The 24144-nt window shown below is 40.5% G+C and overlaps 1 protein-coding gene across 1 annotated transcript in view; it reads right to left on the reverse strand.

The window, feature by feature from the left end:
• Positions 1–24144, reverse strand: part of DOCK2 (dedicator of cytokinesis 2) — a 497074-nt gene that overhangs the window by 457638 nt on the left and 15292 nt on the right. Inside the window, exons 2-5 of the mRNA XM_027841714.1 lie at positions 14860–14943; positions 4979–5019; positions 3009–3064; positions 2357–2453 (exon numbers count right to left, since the gene is read on the reverse strand). Coding sequence (XP_027697515.1) covers positions 2357–2453; positions 3009–3064; positions 4979–5019; positions 14860–14943 — 278 coding nt within the window. The remainder of the gene's footprint in view (positions 1–2356; positions 2454–3008; positions 3065–4978; positions 5020–14859; positions 14944–24144) is intronic.

Genomic DNA, 24144 nt, shown 5'->3' on the forward strand with positions numbered 1-24144 from the left:
CTCCATTAGAATTTAAGTTCTGTGAGGACAGGGACTGACTCTTTTTTTTTTTTTTACTTTTATTTGTGTCCCTAGTGCTTAGAATGGTACCTGGTGATGGAATCCTAAAAAGACTGCCCCTAGCCTCAATATTCTAACTTTCTTGTTGGACTCACTGTGTCCTGATTTGACCACACAATCTGGCTTTAACCACACCACTGTCTCCAGACTCAGTTATAAGCCTCACTGAACAGCAGGCCCACTGCCCCTAGCTAGCCACTCTCCCTCCCCAACCCCGGACTCAATATCCTCACTTCCTCATATATGCCCCACTAGAACAGCAGGTGTGTCCATGTGATGGAATCCCAGCCACTGCTTCTAGCTAGCCACCGCCCCCAGACACATTCCTCATATTCCTCACAGAAACAGCAGGTATGTCCATGCACTCAATCACAACCACATCCATCTAATCTCAGACAGGACCACAACGGCCAGCCAATCAGAAAACAGCACCACCAGGATGACCAAGCAGGATGTGGACCCTTAAAAAGTAGAAGGGACTTTCCCTAAGCAGGCACCTGTACAGTAATAGTAAAGGCCATTCTTTAAGTGAACTTATGACATATAGAGGCTTATTATAATATCATTATCATACATACATATATGCCCCTCCAAAAGGGTTCTTCTATATGCATTGTGGATAATCACATGAACAGTTCCAGTGAAGCCAGGACCCCTCCCCTATTACCTAATCCCCTGACAAACCCCTCCTGCCTTTTTAATATTCATAATTTCTGTTATGTAATCAGCATCATTACACTATAAAATTGCCTGTCTTGTCTTACTGAAGTTGCTGGTTCCTCTTGAAACTCAACCTGCTGGAGAAGCATCACTCTCAATAAATGCTTTTGTTTAGGTTGGAGATGGTCTGAGTCTGTGAATTCATTCAAGATGACCCCCACAACACACTATGAAGCCACTGCACTTGGCACATAGTAAATGCTTAATAAATTCTTGGTGATTGACTAACTGGGTGGTCACTGGTGTCCCAACATAACTATTTGGGGCATAATGTATGCACATAAATAAAATAATACTCATAATACACAAATCTAGACTTAACCAGGCACCTCTCTAAAATAAATGAAAGATGGGGCTCCACTCACCTGGTCATTGAGTTACATTATGAGTGAGATTGCTGCTATAAAGTCCCTCCAAAGCTTCCAGCTGCCTGCAACAGGCTAAAACTTTCAACTTGTTACTGAACCACTCGTCATGGGTCATGAAAACCCTGGCTTTTGCTTGATTCGTCTCTCTAGACCAGGGATTCTTTTTTTTTTTTTTTTTTTTTGCTTTTTGGTGAGGTAATTGGGGTTAGTGACTTGCCCAGAGTCACACAGGTAATAGGTGTCAAGCGTCTGAGGTCACATTTGAACTCAGGTCCTCCTGACTCCAAGGCCAAAGTTCTATGCACTGCACCACCTAGCTGCCTCCAGACCAGGGATTGAGCTTGTTTGGTTGGTTTTCTTAAAATATATTTCAATAACTCAATTTTAATATATTTTATTTCCTATATATTTATTTCCTATATATTTCCTATATATTTATTTTATGCATTTCCTATATATTTATTTTATGCATTAAGAATATTCTGAGATTACCAAAGAGGTTCATAGGCTTCACCAGACTGACCAAGAGGTCCCGAACCTAGATATGATCCACATCAAACATGACCATAATATTAATCTTCCCTGAACACCACTCCCTTAATGTTGTGTCTCCCATGATGGCTCCCAAGTCCATAAGCTTCCAATGCCATTAGCAGAGGCCTAGGATCACCCGGGGAAGCCAGATGGTGCAGGCAGAGCAGTTACATACACGCATACACACACATATACATGCACACACGTGTGTACCAACATTCTAGTTAGCCAGATGTTCATGATAACACTGGGGCTGATTGCTTCCCATCACCTACAGAAGCATACCTTCCTGGCCTGCTCCCCAATCTACTGCAACAAGAGGCTAAATTCATTTGGTTTCTTTTAGATTTGCAGCTTAATTTCTTTAGGCCTAAAGACAACATGAGCAATTGCTTAACTTCATGGTTGCTTTATTTATAAAGAAAAAAGAAATAAACACATACCTCCAGAGGTTACCTACAATGAAAAAGTACACTGAAGCCAGGAATTTTTATTCTAGTCCCACAGAGATAGCATTAGTCTGTGCCCTTTGGCCAAATTATTTACTCATTTAAGCCTTTAAAAAAAATTCTTTCCTGAAACCACCAAAGCTTAATTCCAAGCCTAGATTCAGTTTTCTTAGATAAGCCCAAACACCATCATGTACGTGTCTGCCACAGGGGAGCAAGTCTCACCACATACAGCTGCTTCCAGATGCTGCCCCACTCCCAAAGCGTTGTTGTTACTTCTTGTGCCAGGGGAAGCTCAGCAGGTATAATGTTCTCAGTATTTCTGGGGGTGGGGGTGGGGGTGGGGGGCAGAGGGAGAGGGAGGAAAAACAAACACACCAAGAATATGAGGTCTAGGATGTTAACAGGATTAAAAAAACTAGCAAATCTTTAGAAAACTCACAGCAGCTCAGAGCTGCCTTACCGGCATGAGACTGAGCCATCTGCAAGAGCCATGCTAATTACATTATGTAAATTCAAGGAGCTTCCCTTTCTAAATCACTGCCCTCACTAGGGTGGACTTTTCATGTTCCTTACTGAAGATTAATCTTCAAATGAACACACTTATAAAAATGCTTGATCCTGGAACATTCCTGAGCCCAGTACTTCCCCCGAAATCAAAGATCTGAACAGGAATCACTTGGTATTATAACTTCAGACTAGGAAAAGACAGAAAGCCACAGTAATTGACCAGAGAGAGAGAGAGAGAGAGAGAACAACATGGAATATTATGGGGTATAATACATTCCTTTTCAAAATGATTCGACAATGAGTGATACTCAAAGCTGCTGAGGTCAAGGATAAGCCATTTTAGAGCCCACCAGCAAAATGGAGATACCTTCTTTTTTCAACTGTAACTTCTTTGATATGAATAAAGGATCTTGGAAATATCCCCTGTTGGAAACAAAAAGAATTATTTTTAAAAATATATGTCACTACCCGACTGATTTACCTTAAATCTTCACGTTCTCAGGACATCAAGTTCAAGTCCTGATTTGGTTTTCCTTTAAATGAAATTAACAATCAGAGACAATGTCAGGGGAGGGAAGAGGATATTTTTGCCAGGTCATAGTCCCCATTTCAGTTTGGAATCAATATGTACTCCTTGTTCCAAAGAGCTCTGCATCACCAAAGGCACCAGAGGATGCCCTTAATAGAACAGATGGGGTGGAGAAAGTTTCTAGGTGCATATCATAAATTTACAGTTGGAAGTGTCAACAGGGAATCACAACTTCACAAAACTTATATGAAAACTAGGTTTACTACAAGAGAAATGAACATGCATGTGGAACCCAAGGGGTTCACAATCCATACATCACAAAGTTTGCGTTTTAAGGAAGGAGGAGAAAATACAAATCTCCACCTACAGGAGTGTGCCACGGAAGGGGGAAAGGTGCAGTAAAGATGGGAAAAGGACAAAACCCCTTTAAAAGGGGAGGAGCAAGGCTAAGGCAAAAGCCACATTCTTTTCCCTGAGGAACTGTCAGACTATGAAGATAGGATGGTCTGCTTATCTACAAGGGTCCCAGCTGCACAAGGAACTTCCCAGTCTAGTGCAGACACTGACTGGTGCCTGTATTGACTTCCAGGACACACAGGGAGTCTAGTTTGGGATGCAAACAATAACTTATGTCAGCTGGGTCCAGTGTTTCTGGAAAACATGGTAATCCAAAAAAACAAGTTCAGGGGATCCCTTAACATTCTTCAACAGAAGGGGCCTTAGAGATCAACTAGTTTGACCCCTGCATTCCATAGATGACACAGCTGAGGACCAGAAAAGTTAAGTAGCTTGTCCAAAACTAGTCAGGTAATCTCCTAGTCAGGAGAACTAGGATTTGAACCTGTTCCTCTAATTCCAAGTCCAGAATTCATTACACTCTCTCACACTATATTGACTCTTCAAGTATTCTACTGAGATTGTTGGCTTATGAACCACTAGCTGGGAAAATGAACTGCCTCCTTCAGCCCCATAATCCAACTGATATCTCCCACAAAGACTTTTTTGGCTCAAGGGAAAAAGAAAAAGAGAGAGAAGCGGAAGAGGAAAATATGGAAAAATGTCAATCACCAAATCATGTATTTGAAGATTTAAGTCTGATCTCTCACATGTGGACATTTCAAAGTTTAAACTGGTTTTCACACTAAAGAATCCCTCTCCTGGATGTCAGATGAATTTGGGATGGAAACATCTCAACAAAGATTTATTTGAGTGTGTTTTGAGAGCTCAGAATAATATAAGGATACTTCCCCAAATGGCCTGTCTATCAGGAGGGAAGATAAAAACATTGTTTTTTCTTCTTCCATCAACTTGGTTTAGCTTATAGGAGACACACTAGCTACCATACCAAGTCCAATGAAGACCCTGACAAGTGAAACCATTTAAAGTAGTCCTGAAAGCAGTATGGGGAAAGCACTGGACCCTGAGTCAGGAGACCCGGGTTATGGTTTCAACTCTGCCGCTGAAAACTGTGGACAAATCTGTGCAATTTGTGGGTCTTCTGTTTGCTTATCTATAAAATAAAGGGATAGGACTAGTCAGGGATTCTTAGCCTTTGTGAATGTGTGAGTTTGTATTTGCTTTGGCAATGTCATAAAGTCGATGGATGCCTTCTCAGAATAATTTTTAAACATACAATGAAATACGTAGGATTTCAAGGGAGACCAATTATACCAAAATATAGTTATTAAAATATTTTTTGAAAAAATAAGTTCACAAACCCCAAGTTAAGAACCCCTGGACTTTAAATCCCTTCCAGCTCTAACATTCTAAGATTCTAATCAACTCAGACATGAAACAATGTGCCTTACCTCTAACACTTTGTGCTTCATCAGGTATCCCCTGTACCAATCTAAAAGGAAAAAAAAAACAAAATGAAAACATTTCCATCACATTCTGACAAGTGTTTTAGAAATAGATCAAAAAACTATTTAAAACACCTAAAGTTATCAAGAAGATAAAGAAATTGCAGAAAATACCCTGAAATAAGGTTGTCTGTTCTTGGGGTAACTGATAGTAAGTCTCATGTACAAATGCCAAAACTTAAAGAACAGACAAATTAGAGAGCGATGATTGGCATTATCACTTCCTCATTACCTATCTTTGTATGTGGGGGTTTGGAGGCATTTTGGGTTAAGTGACTTGCCATGGGTCACACAGCTAGTAAGCTTGTGAGGCTGGATTTAAACTCAGATCCTCCTGACTGCAGGTCCAGTGCTCTATCCACTGCACCACCTAGATGCCCCTTCCTATCACCTTTCACGGCCACTTGCTTCTCCCCACTCCTACTCCTATCACACTAGTATAGGCCCCCATCATCTTTCACTGGGACTCCTTAAGCCCAAACTGACCTCCCTGCCTCCAGTTTCTCCCTTCTCTAATACATCTTTCAGAAAGCTGCCCAAAATAGCTCTAATGCACACATCTGATCACATCTATTCCTGACTTATTAAATCTCAAATGGTTCTCAGATTCCTGGAAGATAAAATAAAATCTTGGCATAATATGTTTGGAGAGGCCAGGCCTTACTTAAGACAATCAGATGAGTCAGGCTCAGGGATAGAATGCAATAAGACACTCTGTGGACCATAACATGTAAAAAAAAATAACCTTATTAATAACAAAGGATATAACTTCTAAGGTTAAAAAATAATAGTTCAGAGAGAGGGCTACCCCCCTTAGCCTCTCTATTCACCAAGCAATCCACCACACTAGTAGGTCAGAAATATATTCTTTTCACAGCAATAGGAGTCCTGATGTAAAACCTCCCACATCAAAACCCCATAGGCTGGTCTTTTATGCCTCAGGCAACAAAGAAACCAAAACAATGATAACCCCAAGAATGGACTCCCTGCCAACTCAGGTCACTTAAACATGGGCTATTCTTACCACATCTGTCATTAGCATCTCTCCACAATATTGCTTAAACTCATATTTTTTTATCTTATTTTGCATGACTCATGTATGTGCTCGAATTTTCTGCTCCTCAATATTATCCTACTAAGTTCCATCTCTATGCCTTCCCAGGAGGCATCTTTCCCTTAAACCTGGAAGGCACTCCTTCCTCATTCCTACATGTTGAAATTCTTCTCTTCCTTTAAGATAACCTCAAGTGTCATCTCTTTGAAGCTTTCCCTCATTGTTGTCTGCCAACAGTAAGTGTTATCTTCTTTAAATTTTCCTAGATCACTGTGTCTGGATTTCTCCTTTGCCCCTATTACACCTCACCTTTTATCATTATCATTATCATCATCAACATCATCATCATTACTATTATTATTATGTTGCATACAGGTTAGTACAGACATATAGCAATACAGGGCTATGTCATTTCTTCCTCCATTGCCCAGTACAATGTCAGGTACATAGTAGTATTTAATAATTGATTTTTATTCTTTTCTTTCCAGAAACACCAAAGGTAATGATTCAAAGAACAAGACTACAAATTACACACCACCTTTCAAGAACATCCCAGCTTAGCGCAGAGGGTAAAGGGCAGCCAGTCCTAGAGCCAGGAAGACCTGAGTTCAAGTCCTGTCTCTGACACATACTAGCTGTGGGAACATGAGCAAGTCATTTAAACTCTCAGTGGCCCTGAACAACTCTCTAAAACATGAATTAGAGTGGAAGGAGTTTCCACAATGAAGAGGTGCCCACACTGATGAAATCACACTTTGGGACCCTCTCCATCCCATCCTCCAAAAAGAAATATTGTGCAGTAAATGGAGCACCGGCCCTGGGTCAGGAGGACCTAAGTTCAAATCTGACCTCAGACATTTACTGGCTGTGATCCTGGGCAAGTCACTTAACCGCAATTACCCCCCAAAAATAAATCTATTATGAAGGATCACGTATGATGTAGACAAGAGATGAGATTAGCAGTGAACCCAGGAGTGGGAAAAGAAGTGATTTGATGGATATAAAGAAGGAGAAGGGAGAAACCAGAGACTCTCATTCATACTGTCCCCTGCTTTTTCAAACTTGGCACAATATCATCAGTTGCCTTGAGCTGCCAAATCAATTATATTCAATAAGTGCTTAATATACATTTACTATCCACCTTTTCACTAAGGTCCTACTATCACTCGTCATCATGATTTAGAGGCAACTCTGGGTGCTCAGAGCTTATGCCATGGACCACAGCTGCTGGGTAGCTCCTAGCAAGCTAGAAAAGTTTTGAATTGGAGCACAGTCTTAGATGGTATGTCTGTCCTCCAAGAACCCAACAAAGATCAGAACGACATCATTAAGTTGATCCAAGAACAATGACTTTTTTTAGCTATAGTAACTCTCAAAGAACTTCTGATAAGTTATAGTGGTTGTCAGTTAAGTTAGAGGTTATAGGTTATAAGTTATAGGACCTTTATGTATTGACACATTGGAGTACAATGTTGTTAGGAATATTAAAAAAATAAAATGCACTCCTTATCTTAAAAGAATTTACAATCTAGTTGGAGAAACATGATATATGAACATTAACAAAATTGGAAAAGAGTATAAAATTATATAGAGATCACTAGGATGAAGAGGATGGGATAGGTTTAACAGGAAAGATACAACTCCAACTGAGCTCTGAAAGGAGGAACAAACTTTAGATAGAAGGAGATTATTCCAGGTGAAGAAACACCATAAGCAAAAACTTCAGAATGAGGATGGAACATTCTGGAGATAGTGAGGAGAACACCTTGGCACAGACCATTCATCCTGGGAGGAATGAGAAGATGCTAGAAAAGCAGTTTGGGACCAGATTGTAAAAGAGCCTGAATGCCAGCCTGAGGAGTTTGGATGTTGTTCTACAGACATCAGGGAGCTGTGCACCGTGAGTTCTGTGGCAAGGAAGGGGCACGATGAATGCAACATCTTAGAAATGAATTTGGTAGTCATATACAAGATGATTTAGAGGGAGATAGATTACAAGGAATCTCATGTACTCTTAGCTCCAGTGACCTACTAGCTATTCCCCAAAGAGGACAACCCATCTCCTGCTTCCATGTCTCTGCACAGGTTCTTCATGTCTGGAATACACTCCTTCCCTACTTGTCCTTTTAGGACTCTATGCTTTGTTCAAAGCACAGCTCAGGGGCCACCTCTACACGAGGCCTTTCAAGGTCTCCCAGCTGCGAGTGCATTGCTAGTGCATTCCCACCAGGCTCCTCTCATTACCTTAAGCTTGGTTTGCTACAACAGCCTCCTTCTATGGCAGACAATTCAAGAAGCATCAGTTAAGTAAGTGCCTATTTTGGGCGAGGAACTGAGAAGATGGGGTTTGAGCTGAGTTTTGAAGGAAGCCAGGAGACATAAAAGGGGAGAAGGAAAAGCATTTCAGGATCCAGGAATGAAAGACAACTGGTGAAAATATGCAGAGACAAGAGACTGAACATCTTATTGGAGAAATTGCTCTGAAGATAGCCTGATGTGGGGTGGTTGACTAGCCCGCTATCTACAGAGATGGCTAAAATTATTGTCACTATCTAATAAAACAGGCGCAATCCTCTGAGAGCATGAGTTTTGTGTACAGTCAATATTAATCAATACTCTGACTTGAAAAGCCTTTGAAATTATTCGAGCAGATCCAAATGCTGGCATTCATCATTTTAGTAAATAAAATGCATCTGTCAGGAGCCTCTTTACCATAACCTCATTACTGGGATGACAGATTGTTGTTTAAATGTGTCCACAACAAATGGGCAACCCAAAACAACTTAAAATGTGACCACCCAGCTGGTTCATTATTATGGAGAGTGGACAGATACTACAGAAACCTCAGAAGCCTGGTATAGATGCAAGCAGTTTGCCCTATCCCCTGTCATCTAGAAACTGTAAAAACATCCCTGTAATTCCATTTCTCTTATACATGCCTCAGTCAGGATAACAGTATGCTTATGATTAGACTTCCCCTAATTAGAATTATCTTCTACTCAAATCTTAGGGCTCAGAGCAGCCCATATCCACCAAGAATATGAACAGCTGTCAGGAAAACAACCTCTGCCCCCAGTTAAGTACTGACTCCTTGCTCTCTGCCTTGACCTCCTAGCTCCCAGCCCTTTATTTGGTTTAAACCTATGCTTTAGTACTTCTTTGGGTATAGCTACCCAGCCTGCTGATTCCAGACCTGGCCCACATTCAAAGCTTTTCAAGTTCACTAGGATCTGACGGCTGTTTCCTAATCCTAGTCTGTAATATAGGAGCTAGGACTTGGTGCATTTCATAGCCTAGCAGATACTACTGAAAGGTAAGTAGGCAGGGAGGGGAACAAGCATTTATGAAGTTTACTCTATGCCAAGCACTGCGCTAAGAACTAGTGATAGAAATATAAACAGTAAAAAAAAAAAACAAAAAAAAACCAAGCTAGTCCCTGGGTTCAAGGAGTTTATAGTCTAATGGGAGAAGATAAGACATAAAAGGAAGATGAAAAAGGGTGGGTAGGGAGAAGGTAACTGAACAGATCCATAGAGTCAGAAGCAAATGATGTACAATAAAATCCCAGGTTATACAATGATATAACAAAGAAAGAGCTCTATAATGAAGCATTTTTCAAGTCTCAGAGTGTCTGGATCCCTTCAGCTAGAACTACTCTTTCCCTCCACCTGAAATCACTCATGGCACCCCACATTTTTGGTACCTCTATTACACATACATCTGCAATACTTCAAGGATCCACATTTCATTTGTGTGGATAACCTTTCCACCAACCCAGATCACAATTCTTCCATGCTTTAGCTTCATGACTGCTGTGGTCAAAGAAGTCATCTCTGAGTGGTCAACTTTTTGGTGATGAGACTTTCTGGATCTAGCCAGGATTGTCTTTGAACAATAGAGATAGGCTGACTGATACAAGGTCAGAATTCAAAGCCTTTGAACTATGTTCACAGCCATTGAACCTACTAGAACCTACCAGAGCTTATAATCCACTGGCATAGAGAAGGAGGAGGAGAAGGACAGAACACGTTTATGTAGTTTTTTAACATTTGCAAAGCACTTTACATATTATCTCATTTCATCTTAACATCAACGCAGTGAAGTAGGTACTATTATTATCCCATTTTACAAGTGAGGAAACTGAGGATGAGAGAGGTTGGGTTGCTCAGGGCTCAGCTAACAATCATCTGAAGCAGGGTTACAAACTCAGATCTTGGGGCAGCTAAGTGGCGCAGTGGATAGAGCTCTGGACTTGAAGTCAGGAGGACCTGAGTTCAAATCTGGTCTCAGACACACAACACACAATACATACTAGTTGTGTGATCCTGGGCAAGTCACTTAACCCCAATTGCCTAGCAAAAAGCAAAAAACAAATTCAGATCTTCCTTTGTCCAAGTTAGCAAGTCTACTCAACCTGCCACCTAGCTGCTCCCAAGATTAGAGCAAAGTATTAGTACAGATCTATGTAATTATCATATTACAATTTATGTTAAGTTACTTGTATTCCTGGCTTAGCTCCCCTAATAGATTCTTAAGCTGCCTAAGGGACAGGACAGGATCTTATTTTTCTCTATGTCTTTTATAACTAAGCAGTGGCAGGCATTGGCATTGTGTTCCCTGCCCTGCCCTCAAGGAGCTCACTGTCTAACAACTATGTGCAAACTCACTTTCTCCCTCTCTCTCTCTCTCTCTCTCTCTCTCTCTCTCTCTCTCTCTCTCTCCATATATATGCATATGTATATGTATGTATGTATGAATATACATATATATTATGTAAATATATATGTGTGTATGTATATATACATAGAGAGAGTTATATAGATATAGATATCAACAGAAGTAAAGTGCTAACATTAAGAGGGATCAGGAAAGGACTAGTGGAGTTTTAACTGGGACTTGAAGAAGCCAGAAGGTGAAGATGAAGGAGAAAATTCCAAGCATGGAGGACAGCCAGTGAAAATGTACAAAGTTGAAAGATGGATTGTGTTAATTCAAGGAACAGAAAGGAGAGTAGTGTCACTGGATTTCAGAGTGACTTCAGGGGAGTCAGGAAAATGTAAGAAGATTGGAAAGGTAAGAGGAGACCAGGTTATAAAAGGCTTTGAATGTCAGAGGATCTTATATTTGACTCTTCAAGTAGCCACTGAAGTTCATTAAATGGGAGGTTGGTTTGGGGTGGGGGGAGAGGGTGACATGGTAAGACCTGCCCCTTAGGAAAATAAATTTGACAGGTGAATGGAGGATGAACCAGAGTAAAGAGAGACTTGAAATAGGAAGACCAACCAGAAGGCTCCTGCAAAAGTCCAAGCATGATGTCATTTGAGCCTGCACCAAGGTGGTGGTAGTACCAAAGAAGGAGAAGGTAGTATATATAAGAGATATTGAGGAGGCAGAGCTAAGATGGTGGAGAAAAGGCAAGGACTCTGCTAAGCTCTCCCAAATTCCTCTCCAAAAAACTTTAAAATAATGCTCCAAAATGAATTCTAGAGCTCTAAATCATTATTGATTAGAGAAATGCAAATTAAAACAACTCTGAGATACCTACCTCATATGAATATGACAAAAAAAAAGGAAAATGACAAATGTTGGAGGGGATGTGGAAAAATTGGGACACTAATGCACTGTTGGTGGAGTTGTGAACTGATCCAATCAATCTGGAGAGCAATTTGGAACTATGTCCAAAGGGCTATAAAACTGTTCATACCCTTTGATCCAGAAATACCAATACTAGATCCATATCCCAAAGAGATCAAAGAAAAAGAAAAAGTCCCTATATGCACAAAAATATTTATAACAGTTCTTTTGTGGTGGCAAAGAACTGGAGATTAAGGGGATGCCCATCAATTGGGGAATGACTGAACAAATTGTGGCATATGATTGTGATGTAACACTATTGTGCTATAAGAAATGACAAGCAAGATGTTCTCAGACAAACCTGGAAAGATTTACATGAATGGATGCAAAGGGAAATGAGCAGAACCAGGAGAACATTGTATATAGTAACAGCAATATTGTACAATGATCAGCTGTGAATGACTTAGCTATTCTCAGCAATACAATGATCCAAGACAACTCTGAGGGACTTATGATGAAAAATGCTATCTAACCTCCAGAGAAAGAAATGATGGATTCTGAAAGCAGATTGAGGTATATTTTTTTTCTTTATTTTTCTTGAGTTTTTTTTTTTTTGGTTTGTTTCTTTCACAACATGACTAATATGGAAATATGTTTTACGTAACTGTACATGTATAGCCTATATCAAATTGCCTGCTTTCTCAAGGACAGGGGGAAGGAAGAGAGGGTGGGAGAGAACTTGAAAATTTTAAAAATGTTAAAAATTAGTTTAACACATAACTGGGAAAAATAAAATATTAAATAATGTTAAATATCTCCAAAAAAGAAACAAAAAAAATGTTGAAAAGGTAAAATCAACAGGAATTGGCAAAAGATTGGATATGAAGATGCCTGGACATCTTGAATTGTCTTAGCATGAGGTAGCCAAGAGGGTAAAGGTGGCATCAATTTGGCTATGATTCTTCTAAGCGGAGCATCTACAGGTAATCTGTTTCCCCATGGAATCACAGGATCATAGACCCAGAATTAGAAGGTACTTCTAAAATCATCTAGTCCAAACTCCTTATTGCAGAATGTGGAAACTGAGACCCAGGAAGATGACTTTCCTGAACTCAGACTCAAAGTTAGTAATTATCAGAGCTGGGATTTGAACAAAGTTTATCTCTTCAGACAAAGACTTGAAGCAAAAAGGGAGATATCTGATTGAATGGTAAAAATTTGTTATCATGATACAGCTTTAGGTTTGTAAGACATGTATGAAGCTGTGTATTATCTCTGCTGTTCTGTCCTTGATTTCAAGTAGCTACCCCCAGTATGACATTATCTAAAACTAGGCTTTTCATGAGTATAGATACAGGATAAGATAAATTAGCACATAATACTAGGCAACTATGTTTTTTCTTTTTTAGTTTTTTTTATCTGTAGGAAATATTCAGAAAGAAAACTCCCTCCACTGATATAGATCATGATATATGTGCAACTTACAGTCTTAAAGAGATGCCTGGGACACTAAGAGGTTATATGACTTGCCTTTGGGCACATAGCTAATACTGTAAAAGTGAGAGGAAAATAATCCTGACTCTCAGGGCAACCCTCTGTCCACTATGCTGTCCCTATTACTAAAATAATAAAGTTTTATAATAGTAAATAATAGTGAACATATACAAATTAATATAATAATAAATAATAAAGTTAATAATAAAGATATTAACTGAAGTCTAATTACTATGAGCATAACATTTTTAAAAAACCATACATTTAAGTGAAGTGAAAAAGCATTTATTGAATACTTATTATGTTCCAGGAACTATGCTAAACTCTGGGGATACAAAGAAAGATAGAAAAAAAAATGGTCCCTACTCTCAAGGAGATCATAGTCTAATGGGAGAGAAAACATGCATATAACTATGTACAAAGATATATACAGGACAAATTGATGATAATTAACCAAGGGAAGGTACTAGAATTAAGAGGGGTCAGGAAGAGCTTCCTGTAGAAGCTAGGATGTTAGCTGAGACTGGAAGAAAGCCAGAGAAGCTGCGAGGCACAGATGAGAAGGGAGAGCACCCCAGGCATAAGGGACAGTCAGAGAAAGTGCCTAAGACAGGGAGACAGAATGTCTTGTACAAGAAATAACAAGAGGCCAATGACACTGGAGAGAAGAATCTTTGGGAGTGAGTAAAGTGTGAGAAGATTGTTAAAGTAGGAAGGAGTCACATTAGTAGAGGTTCTATAAGCCAGCCAGAGGGTGTTACATTTGATCCTGGAGGTAATGAGGAGCCTCTATAGGAAAAACCACATCAGGAAAATCACTGATAACTGAGTGGAAGATTAACAGAGTTTCTATAAAGAAATACAGTGGTTTCTTTTATAACAGGGTCGAGCAGAGCATGTGCAAAATTCACTTTTTTTGCTTCTGGCTCATCACCTGAGCCTGATTTAGTTCTAAGGGTCTTGGCAATTCGAAGTGATACAGCAGCTGCCAGATTGACCACTGAACAGGAAAAGGTGAAATTCAGGGAAGGGCAGCGAGTTGGTGCAATGGATAGAGCACTAGGCCTGAAGACTGAAAGACCTAAGTTCAAATCCAAACTCAGACATTTCCCAGCTGTGTGACCCTGGGCAAGTCATTTCACCCTGTTTGTCTCCGTTTCTTCATCGGTAAAATGAGCAGAAGAAAGAAATGGCAAACCACCCCAATATCTTAGCCAAGAAAACCCTAGAAGGGGTCTTTGAGGGTAGGGCTTGAGGACTCAATAATATAACCACCCTTAAGCTCTCTTCCCTTGAATCATTGTGAATTGCTTCAGGGTTTTTTTCTAGCTGTTCCTGGCGAGGAGTAGGGGGAAGGATGGCTTACCCTATCCCCCAACCCAGCCACATTAAGCCTTAAGCAATTTTTCATTGGACACACACACACACACACACACACACACACACACACACACACAAAAGTGGAAGACTCTTGGCGGGACTTAACTCAGTCTGGCTCACCTCTGTGTCCAGAGCAGACCCGCCTGCAGGTAAGGAAGGGAGTGGGCACAATGTTCCAGCCTTTGGGTCCAGCCTCTGTCAGGTAATGTTAACTCTCTCTAATGCTGAAATAGGTTAATAGATGCTATAGGAGGAACAACAGAAAATAGCCCAGATGTGTCACAAGCATGGGCATGGCCAGTTCCAAAGAACACCAACGACTTACCTCCACAGGTTTCCTGGATCCGCACCACATCACCAATCTGCAGGGAGAGCTGGGGGGCTCCATTGCCTTGAAAGTTATATATGGCTACAAAGGGAAAGAGAATCCAAGGATAGATAGATTAGAACTCTGAGAAAGCAGGCCATGCCCTAGCAAGAGTCATGGGATCATGGACAGGACCATGAGATCACAGATTTAGAACCAAAAGGGATCTTAGAGGTCATCTAATCCAATACTCTCATTTTACAGATGAAGAAAATAAGGCTGAAAGAGGCAAAACCCACAGTGTTTCTGACTTCCCAGGTTTCAACAACAGGCCTCAGCTGAGGCTCACCCTCCTCCACCCAGAACATCCATCCCCTCCTGAGGCCTTCTCTCGCTGGAATGGACCTCCTGTGCTACCCCCACTCCTTTCTTCCATTGTAAGGGTTTAGGCCCTTATTCCCCTAGCTCTCCTTCCAAGACATGCCCCTCTAGAGCAGGGATTGCCTTTATTTTTTTTTTAAGGTTGAATGTATATACTTAGCCCGATGCTAGGCAAATAGTAAGTGCTTAATAAATGCTTTTTTCTTTGCCTTGCAAATTGAAGACAGTTCAGAAAGAAACAGATATTCCCCTAAGAATAAAGCAGGACGCTGTCGCTATGGTTTTGGGGGATGGGTTTTTTGGGGGTAGGGGCATAGGATGCTTGCCTAAAGGCAAGAGAATGTATAGAACTTCTATAAACCTCCTCCAGGTCTCAGCATCTCTGAGGAATCCTCAGTCTAATGGAAAGGATTCAAATACCCAAATGGATCTAAGATCTCAAAAATCAAGTCAAGTCAACAGTCAACCAACTAGCATTTATTAAGCACCTACTGTATTAAGCATTAGAGATACAAAGAAAGGGAAAATAAAACCAAAATATCCCGTTCTTAAAGAGTTCGCAGTCTAATGGGAGAAAGAACATGCAAACAACTATGTAAGGAAGGGAGGGAAGAAGCATTTATTAAGCACCTACCATGTGCCAGGCACTGTGCTATGCATAGTTTGTACAGGGTCACACAGTCTAAGGCTGTATTTAATCTCAGGTCTTCCTGATTCCAGGTACAGCATTATATCCACTGTACCAGCTAGCTGCCTATGTTCAAACAAGATACATAACGGATAAATTGGGGTCAGTCTCAGAGGGAAGACACTAGCATCAAGAGGGATTAGGAAAGGCTTTTTGCAGAAGGGAGAATTTTAGCTGGGACTTAAAGGAAACCAGGAAAGTCAGGGGTCAGAGATGAAAAAGCAAGAGTATTCCAAGCAGGGAGGACTCCCAGTGAAAACGGTGTCCAAGGAGGCCCATACCACTGGACAGCAAAGTAGAAAGGAGTAAGGTGTAAGAAGACTGGAAAGACAGGGAAGGGCCAGGTTATAGAGAGTTTGGGATGCCAAAAGAGGGTTTTGTATTTGATCCTGGAGGTAACAGGGAGCCACTGAAGTGGGGGTGGGGGTGGGAAACACATGATCACACTTGTACTTTAGGAAGATCTGTCTGGAGGATGGACTGGAATAGGAAGAGAACTGAGGCAAGGAGACCAACCAGCAAGCTGTTGCAATAGTCCAAGCATGAGGTGACAAGCGACTGCACTGGGGTGTTAAAAAGAAAGAAATGATAGGATTCGGCAGCTGATTAAATATAGTGGGGGGGGGCGGTGAGAGAGATGCCTAGTAGGTGTAAGCCTGGATGACTAGGAGGACTGTGGTACCTTTAACAGTTATAGGCAATTTAGGGAGAGGGGAGGGTTTGGGGGAAAAGATAACGAGTTCATATTTGGGCATAGTAAGGTTAAAATGTCTTGGGAGGATCCAGTTTTAAATGTCTAATAGGCTGTTGGAAATGTGAGACTGGAGGTTGGGAGAAAGGTTAGAGCTGGATAAGTAGATAAGAGAATCATATGCATAGAAATGCTAACTGAATCCACAGAAATTGATGAAATCACCAAGTGAATTATTAGAGAGGGAGAAGAGAAGACAGCCCAGGACAGAGGTATGGGGAAGACCTACTGACCTACCATTAATGGACATGACCTGGATAAAGATGCAGCAAAGGAGACCAAAAAGGAGCGGTCACATGAGTGTGAAGAGAAGAAGAGAACAGTGTCATGAAAACTTAGAGCAGACCCGTACAACTTTGCAGCAGATATGAGCCAAAATTAAAATAGGCTAAACTTCTTTGGGCGCAGATCGGTTATACTAGAGACAGACTGAGGATGGTGGGTTGCCACAGGTCACGTTACAAACAGGGGAGCGTGCAGTAGCAACCCTTCATTTGTCATGAGCCACCCAAAATCCTTTGGCAGTCCATGGGCAGTATGTTGTGCAGGCCTGACTTAGAGAGAAGAAAATTTCAAGGAAGGAGATTGACAGTGGCAAAGGGTACAAAGAAGTCAAGAAGGATAAGGTTTGGGAAAGGGTCATTAGGTTTAGAAACTAACAGGTTATTGGTAACTTTGAAAATTAGTTTCTGCTGAGGGATGAGCTTGGAAACCAAAATGCAGAGTTAAGGAGAGAGTGACAGCAGAGTCACCAATTGTACCCAGTTTTTCTCAAAGAGTTTATCCTTTAAAAAGGAAGTGATGGATCAAGGGTTTTTTGAGGCTACAGGAGACGTGGCATTATTGTAGGTTGTAGGAAAGCAGTAGGAGACAGGGAAAGATTATTTAGTGAGAGAATTAAAATGCTCGAGGGGCAATCTGTTGGAGAAGACAGGATGGAATGAGATTACTTGTGCATGTAAAAGGGCTTGCCTCGGCATGGTGAAACGCTACCTCTTCATGTGATGCTGGGGGGAAGGAGAGGGGAAAACATCCAAGAGGTGTCCAAGTTATATGAGATGAGGTTCATAGGAGAATAGGGAGCTCTCAGTTAAAGGCTTCAATTTTTTTCAGTGAAATATGAGGCAAAGTTCTTAGCTGAGTGGGTTGGAGAGGGGAACCATAGGAGGCTTAAGGAGGGATGAAAAAGTTTGGGAAAGCTGCTACAGCAAGAAAGGTAGTGAACCAACTGAGGAAGATATAAAAGGATTGCCTTGACACAATGAGGGCCCAGTTGAGATTATATAACATAAATCTGTAGTGAGCCTAGTCCCCGTGGTTTCATAGCTTTCTCTAGCTTAATTCAGTACCACATAAAAGGAAGTCGATGGTGGGAGTAATCCAAGGTTGAGGCTTAGCAAGGCAAGATCTGTGACAGGGTAAGAGAGCAAGGAACTCAAGAGAAGAAGATAGGGTAGAATTGAAATGGCTCACCAAAGAGTCAAGGGAAGAAAGTATCCAGGGCAGAAATGATGACCTAGACTTCTTCCAAAGATGTGGATCTCAATCCATGCATGCTTACCTACCCATCCTATGTGACTCTTATTCATGTCTTCCCATAAGTTCACTACAGAGGATCCACTCCATGCACCTAGCCCCTTATTTGGTTTCTTCGGAGATTACATTACTGTCCCTCACACTTAACACTAGACCAGCTCTCAGTCTATCCCATGTAATCTTGGCTAGTTTTTCCTTAAAAGGCACTGAAACCATCCTGAAGTCTTAACTGGTCCAAGGCTCAAACCACTGACAGAGCATCCAGATGCTCTCAATAGAAAAACCTGGAGTCAGGAGCTTCTCTTTCAGGCATAGCATTGCAAATGCAAAATGTGCAACTGAGTCACTGCTGGACCTTTGCTGAATATTCTTTCCATGTCACCATGGATGATTAAGTAAATCTCCTTCTGTTCATTGCAGAGGGTGGTCTACAAGTGTTTCATTCCATTCCATTCCCAAACCTAACCACTGGAACATGCTGTTTCAAGCCTGGCCTATAATACTAGCCCATTTTCTTTTTTAATCATAGATTCTTTTCTGACATCTATTACTACTATTTTTCAAAACTCATTTGTTATGTTGTGAAGCCTACTCATACCCACCATACATCAATAGATCTCCATTTCCCTCTTATTTTTAATTTTTCAGAATGTTCCGTGACTCACAGAAACACAAATATTAAAAGATGGGACTTTGTTTCTGGGAGAAAGTGGAAGTCATTAAATCAGCTTTGCCAGTTCACTCTTACCCTTTTTAATTTAGGGCCTCACTCATTGTTCATGTCATCTATTGATTATAAGAAAGCATTAAGTTTAATAGTAAAAAGCCATCTTAATGCAAAGGACACAGGGTTGGAAAGCAAGAAAGGAAGTTCAACTATTAATTAGCTCTATGACATGGTCTAGAGAGAATACTGGACTCAGGTTAGGAATCAGTAAAACCCACTTAGAATACCTGAGTTCCAGTCTCAATTTTGCCATGAATTAGCAATGGGGACTCTATTTTCATTCATATTTTGTTGATGCCTATCATTTTTTAATCAGTTATCCCCAGATGTGCCTCCCCATGCAGTGAAACTTTCCTTGCAAAAAACAAAAACAAAAACAAAAACAAAAACAAAAACAAAAAAACAAAAACACACACACAAAATACCCACTAAGTAAAACCAACCCATACGATTTCCAGATATTTGATTGCGTGTACAGCATTCTGTACCCACAACTCCCTACCTCTCCAAGGAAAAAAGAAAGGTATATTGCCTTTACTTCCGTGAAGCTAAGATTGGTCATTATAATTAAAGATTTTTTGTTTTATCTTGTCAGACACCAAGCCTTAATACCACTTCCTCATCACGGCCTACACTTTGATCCTCTCCACTCCACCAGAAACTGTGACGCCACGTCCTGAATCCCCTGGCTCTGATAAGTAAGACTTTCTCCTCATTTTGCCAGAGCACAAACCTTCATGCCATCCCCCATTTTCTGGCACCCTTTAATGTATGGCCTTCCTCCATTAGAACGAAAACTCCGTATTTGTAAACCCAGAAGTATACAGTATTGTACTAAATAAATATTGTTTTTTTTCTATCAATCATCTATCTAAGTATAGTGTTTGGCTTCATTTTAGGGTTCATTTCATTTATGTTATTGTAGTCATTACATACATTAATGTTCCCAGTTTGACTTACTTCATTCTGCAGCATTTTATACATATCTTCCCATGTTTCTCAGAATTTCTCATATTTATTGGTGCTTACAGCACAGTAATATTTTATTATATTCACATACCACAAAATGTTTTCAGTCATTCCCCAGTCATTGGGAATCTACCTTGTTTCCATTTTGGGTTTTTTGTTTTGTTTTGTTTTGTTTTGTTTTTTGTTACTATAATAAGTGTTGCAATGAATAGTTTGGTACACATAAGACTCATTTTTATCTTTCATTTCCTTGGAGTGAAATCTCTGGGTCAAAAACTAAAAAAAAAAAATTCATTCAAACATGTGATTTCACCTTGGTATGGAAACTCCCTCAATACATGTAGATCAGAAACTGAGTAATTCATAGTCGTAGAGTTGCCTGGAGCATTGGTAGATTAAATAGTGATTTGCAAACGATCACTCTATCAGCATCTGTCAAAAGCAGGATCTGAATGCAGATCTTCCAGATTCAAATGCTCATCCTCTAATAACCACATTGTCTCTGGACATGGGCACTTTGGCAAGTGATTTAATCCATATGGATCTCATCTATCAAATGATGATAATATTTTCTGTCCTATATAATGGTGTTATCAGAATAAAATGAAATAACTGATAGAAAAGCAACCACTATGTGGATGCACTGCAAATGGACACTATCCTTGTTATTGTTACTGTGGGGGGTTGGGGAGAGTAAATCTGAAGACTAGCCCCAAACCTTTTGCCCCAGAATAGAGGCTGTAATATCTATGCTCATCCTTATTTTAACACAAGGAACATTTATGTTGTCTCTATGTTGTGCAAGATCTTGGCTAGATCCTGTAGGAAACACAAGTGAAACCCAGCCCCTGCCACAAGTTTAAAGTCTAATAGAAGACATGAGGAGTATATATAGAAAAAAAAAATGTGGACAACAGTCCGTGACACAAGAGATATGGGAATTGAGGAGAGAGAAACTACTCCAAGTCTCACTGAATCGCCCAAACAGTTATTCTAGGGTTTGGGGGCATTGCAAAGGAACCCATATCTGGAAGGCAATTTAAAGATGCCTAGTCCAACTTCCTTATCTTAAAGAGGAGGACCCAGGTTACAAAGTGGAGGACTTTGTGTTAAAGGGCTAGGGGAGGGGAGAAAGGGGAAATACAGTAAGGCTTCACTTATCTATAAATGAATTATCTCTGGTGCCCCAGGGTTTTATTTCCACCACAAAGCCAGTAGAGCATGACCAAAAGATAAATTTGAAGTATTGCGTATGTGTCCTGGACCCCATTCCCAAACCAAATGCAACATTTTCCATCAAACTTTTACATAGGCACACACACACACACACACACACACACACACACACACACACACACACATGCATACGCATGCATGACTTAGCCACACCACTAGAAGTATGTCTAGTTGAATATACCAAGAACACAGTAAACACCTGAGTTTAATTTAGTGTATCTTCCTAGAGGGCAGACAGGATTAAAGTAACCTCATTAATCCCATAAACAGAAGAAGAAATATATTTGTAACAAAACTATGAAAGAAATAACAACACCCGCCCTCAAACCAGTGCTGTGAAAGAGGTTTTCTAGGCAATACACAGGATGTGGGTGGACAGGACTGGGATGGGACTTTCTTACACCTCCAATGTTGTGGGTGGGAAGCAATGACTGTAAAGGCCATGCTCATATGTTCTGCCAAATGGCATTACTACCATTACCAGTCTTGGGATACAAGGCAGGCAAAACTAAAGGGCTTAACTAAATTTGTCTTAACATCTACCTAGCTCTTCTCTTACCCCAGCCACCTCTGTGGCTACCACCCCTTCCCCCAAGCCTGTGACTCAGGGACATACACAAGACTTCTCTCTCTATCCCAGTAGTTTCCAAATTGGAGCTGTGACTCCCTGAGCGACTGTGGATTGACCCCAAGGGATGTGGGATCAACCAGAGAGTTGGATGTCAGTCTATATCCCATTCTCACTACAAAAGCCAATCATGGAGCTTGTCACCACCACGACCACACCTATCCTTATTCCCTTACCATTAATCCTTCTCACAGATTAATGGCTTCGGATGCATTCCTATTTTTCTATTCTTGAAGTTTGTCAAGTTTATAATAACAAAAAGGAAAATTTAATTTTCCACCCCCTCACTCTGTCATGCAAGTTCCCAACCATACCCTTCGGAGCCCTGCATGGGTCTCTCAGGGCTTCCAGGCACCAATAACAGCAGCTGCTTCTTCTCCAGGAGGGAGAGCTCGATGCTCAGTAGGAAAAAAAAATCTCACCTACCCCCTTTTCATTAACAGTGGGACAAAATGAATAGCCCAGGACAAATAGGCATCCCAGAATTTCTTACATTATCTTTCTTCTCAGACCCTCTCCTCTTCCACACCTCATCCATGCTGAGGATACCACCATCCTTGCAGTCATTCAGGTTCTTACAACCTGATCGGCTTCAACTTGTCCCTTTCCCACATATATATCTAATCATGTGACAAATATTTCCATTCTACCTCCACATCTCTCCTTTCTCTCTACTCATACAACCACCAGTCAAGCTTAGGCCCTCATCATCTCCAGCCAGGGCTATTGGAATGGCCTCGTAATGGGCCTCTCTATCTCAAGGTTCTCCCTACTCCAATTCCTCCATCATACAGATGCCAAAGTAAGCCCAGGCTTGACCACTTTATTTTCCTACTCAATAAATATCAGTGGCTCCCAAATGATTCTAGGACAGGGGTGGGGAACCTGCAGCCTCGAGGCATTCAGGGCTGCACTTGAGGACCTAGAGAGCCACATGTAGCCTCAAGGCCGCAGGTTCCCCATCCCTGCTCTAGGATAAAACATTATTTCATTCTTATCCCATCCTTTTTGAAATTTCTATTTTATATAATTTTAACATATATAATTATGAGCACGATAGTACACATACATAATTCATAAATAAATAAATATACACCTATTGGCGATGCATGCTCAAAAATTTTTTTACCAGCAGGAGGCACAATCAAAAAATATTTGGAAACACCTGCTGTCTTCATAAATTATCTCTTGGAAAAGTGTTGCAATGACTAATTTGTACCAAAATGACCTGATAATGATCTGTTCTGGAACCCCTTCCAGAGCAACAATCCCTTTAATAAAAGTAATGAAGCTCTAACTATAGAATTGCAGGTGTAATCAGCAGGGAGATCTTTAGGGTAAGAGGAACTTTCCAAGCACAACTCAAATCACATCACGTTGGTGATTTCTTGGTTCATCTACAGACCTATGCCTTCCTGCAAGAAACACAGATGTACTGTGCCCCATCCCTTCTTCAGACCTGTTCAAGTAGGGAACTGTTTGCATTTTTAAAAATAATATTTTGGCTTTTTCTCCAACTAAATATAAAAACAATTTTAACATTCTTATTTTTTTAAGTTTTGAGGTTCAAATTCTATCCCTTCCTTCCCCCTCCGAATGGTAAGCAACATGATATAGGTTGTACATGTGTAAAACATATTTCCATATTAGTCATTTTGGGGAAGAAAACTCAAACCAAAGCTGCTTGCATTTTTTTTAAAGCCTGCACAGTCCTTGGACATGAATCACTTTTGTTCATGCCATCTGCAACTATGTGTGAAGAAGCAGATGAGGCCTCATTAAAGGGAAAGAATCCTGGACATTGAGTCAGGAATAGTCCTAAGGGTCTATTCTCACTAAGAAACCAAACACTAACAAGCTGACAACAGCCACATCACCTTTTGTGCCTCAGTTTCCAAGTTGGTAAAATAAAGAGATTTGACTAGAATCCAGCCTATGTATGAACTGGAGCTAAATCCTTGTTCTGGGTCATGGTGTGCCTTCATGCTAACCAAAGCTACAGGAATAGCTGAAGTTATTAGATTCAATTCAACAAACACTTATAAAGCACTGACTTTTGTACACCTTAGGTCCAGTACTAAAGATACTAGGATGAACAGGAACTCACATTTCTTTGATGCTTTGATACTTCTGAAGCAAAAGAGTGTTTAGTTTCTGTAGCTACTGTAGAGCTGATATGAAGAGAGCCACCAGGGTGATGGCAATGGCTCTCCAGTCCATGCCATGCAAGAATCAGTTAATAGACTGGCACATTTAGCCTAGAGAAGAAAAGACTTAGAGGGAACATAGTAGCCATCTTACTACTGTCTTCCCTCCATTGATTATCTCCAATTTATCCTGTATATATATATATATATATATATATATATATATATATATATATATAT

The sequence above is a fragment of the Vombatus ursinus genome, unplaced genomic scaffold (assembly GCF_900497805.2).
Source record: "Vombatus ursinus unplaced genomic scaffold, bare-nosed wombat genome assembly UNPS02014863.1, whole genome shotgun sequence".
Classification (NCBI taxonomy): Eukaryota; Metazoa; Chordata; class Mammalia; order Diprotodontia; family Vombatidae; genus Vombatus; species Vombatus ursinus.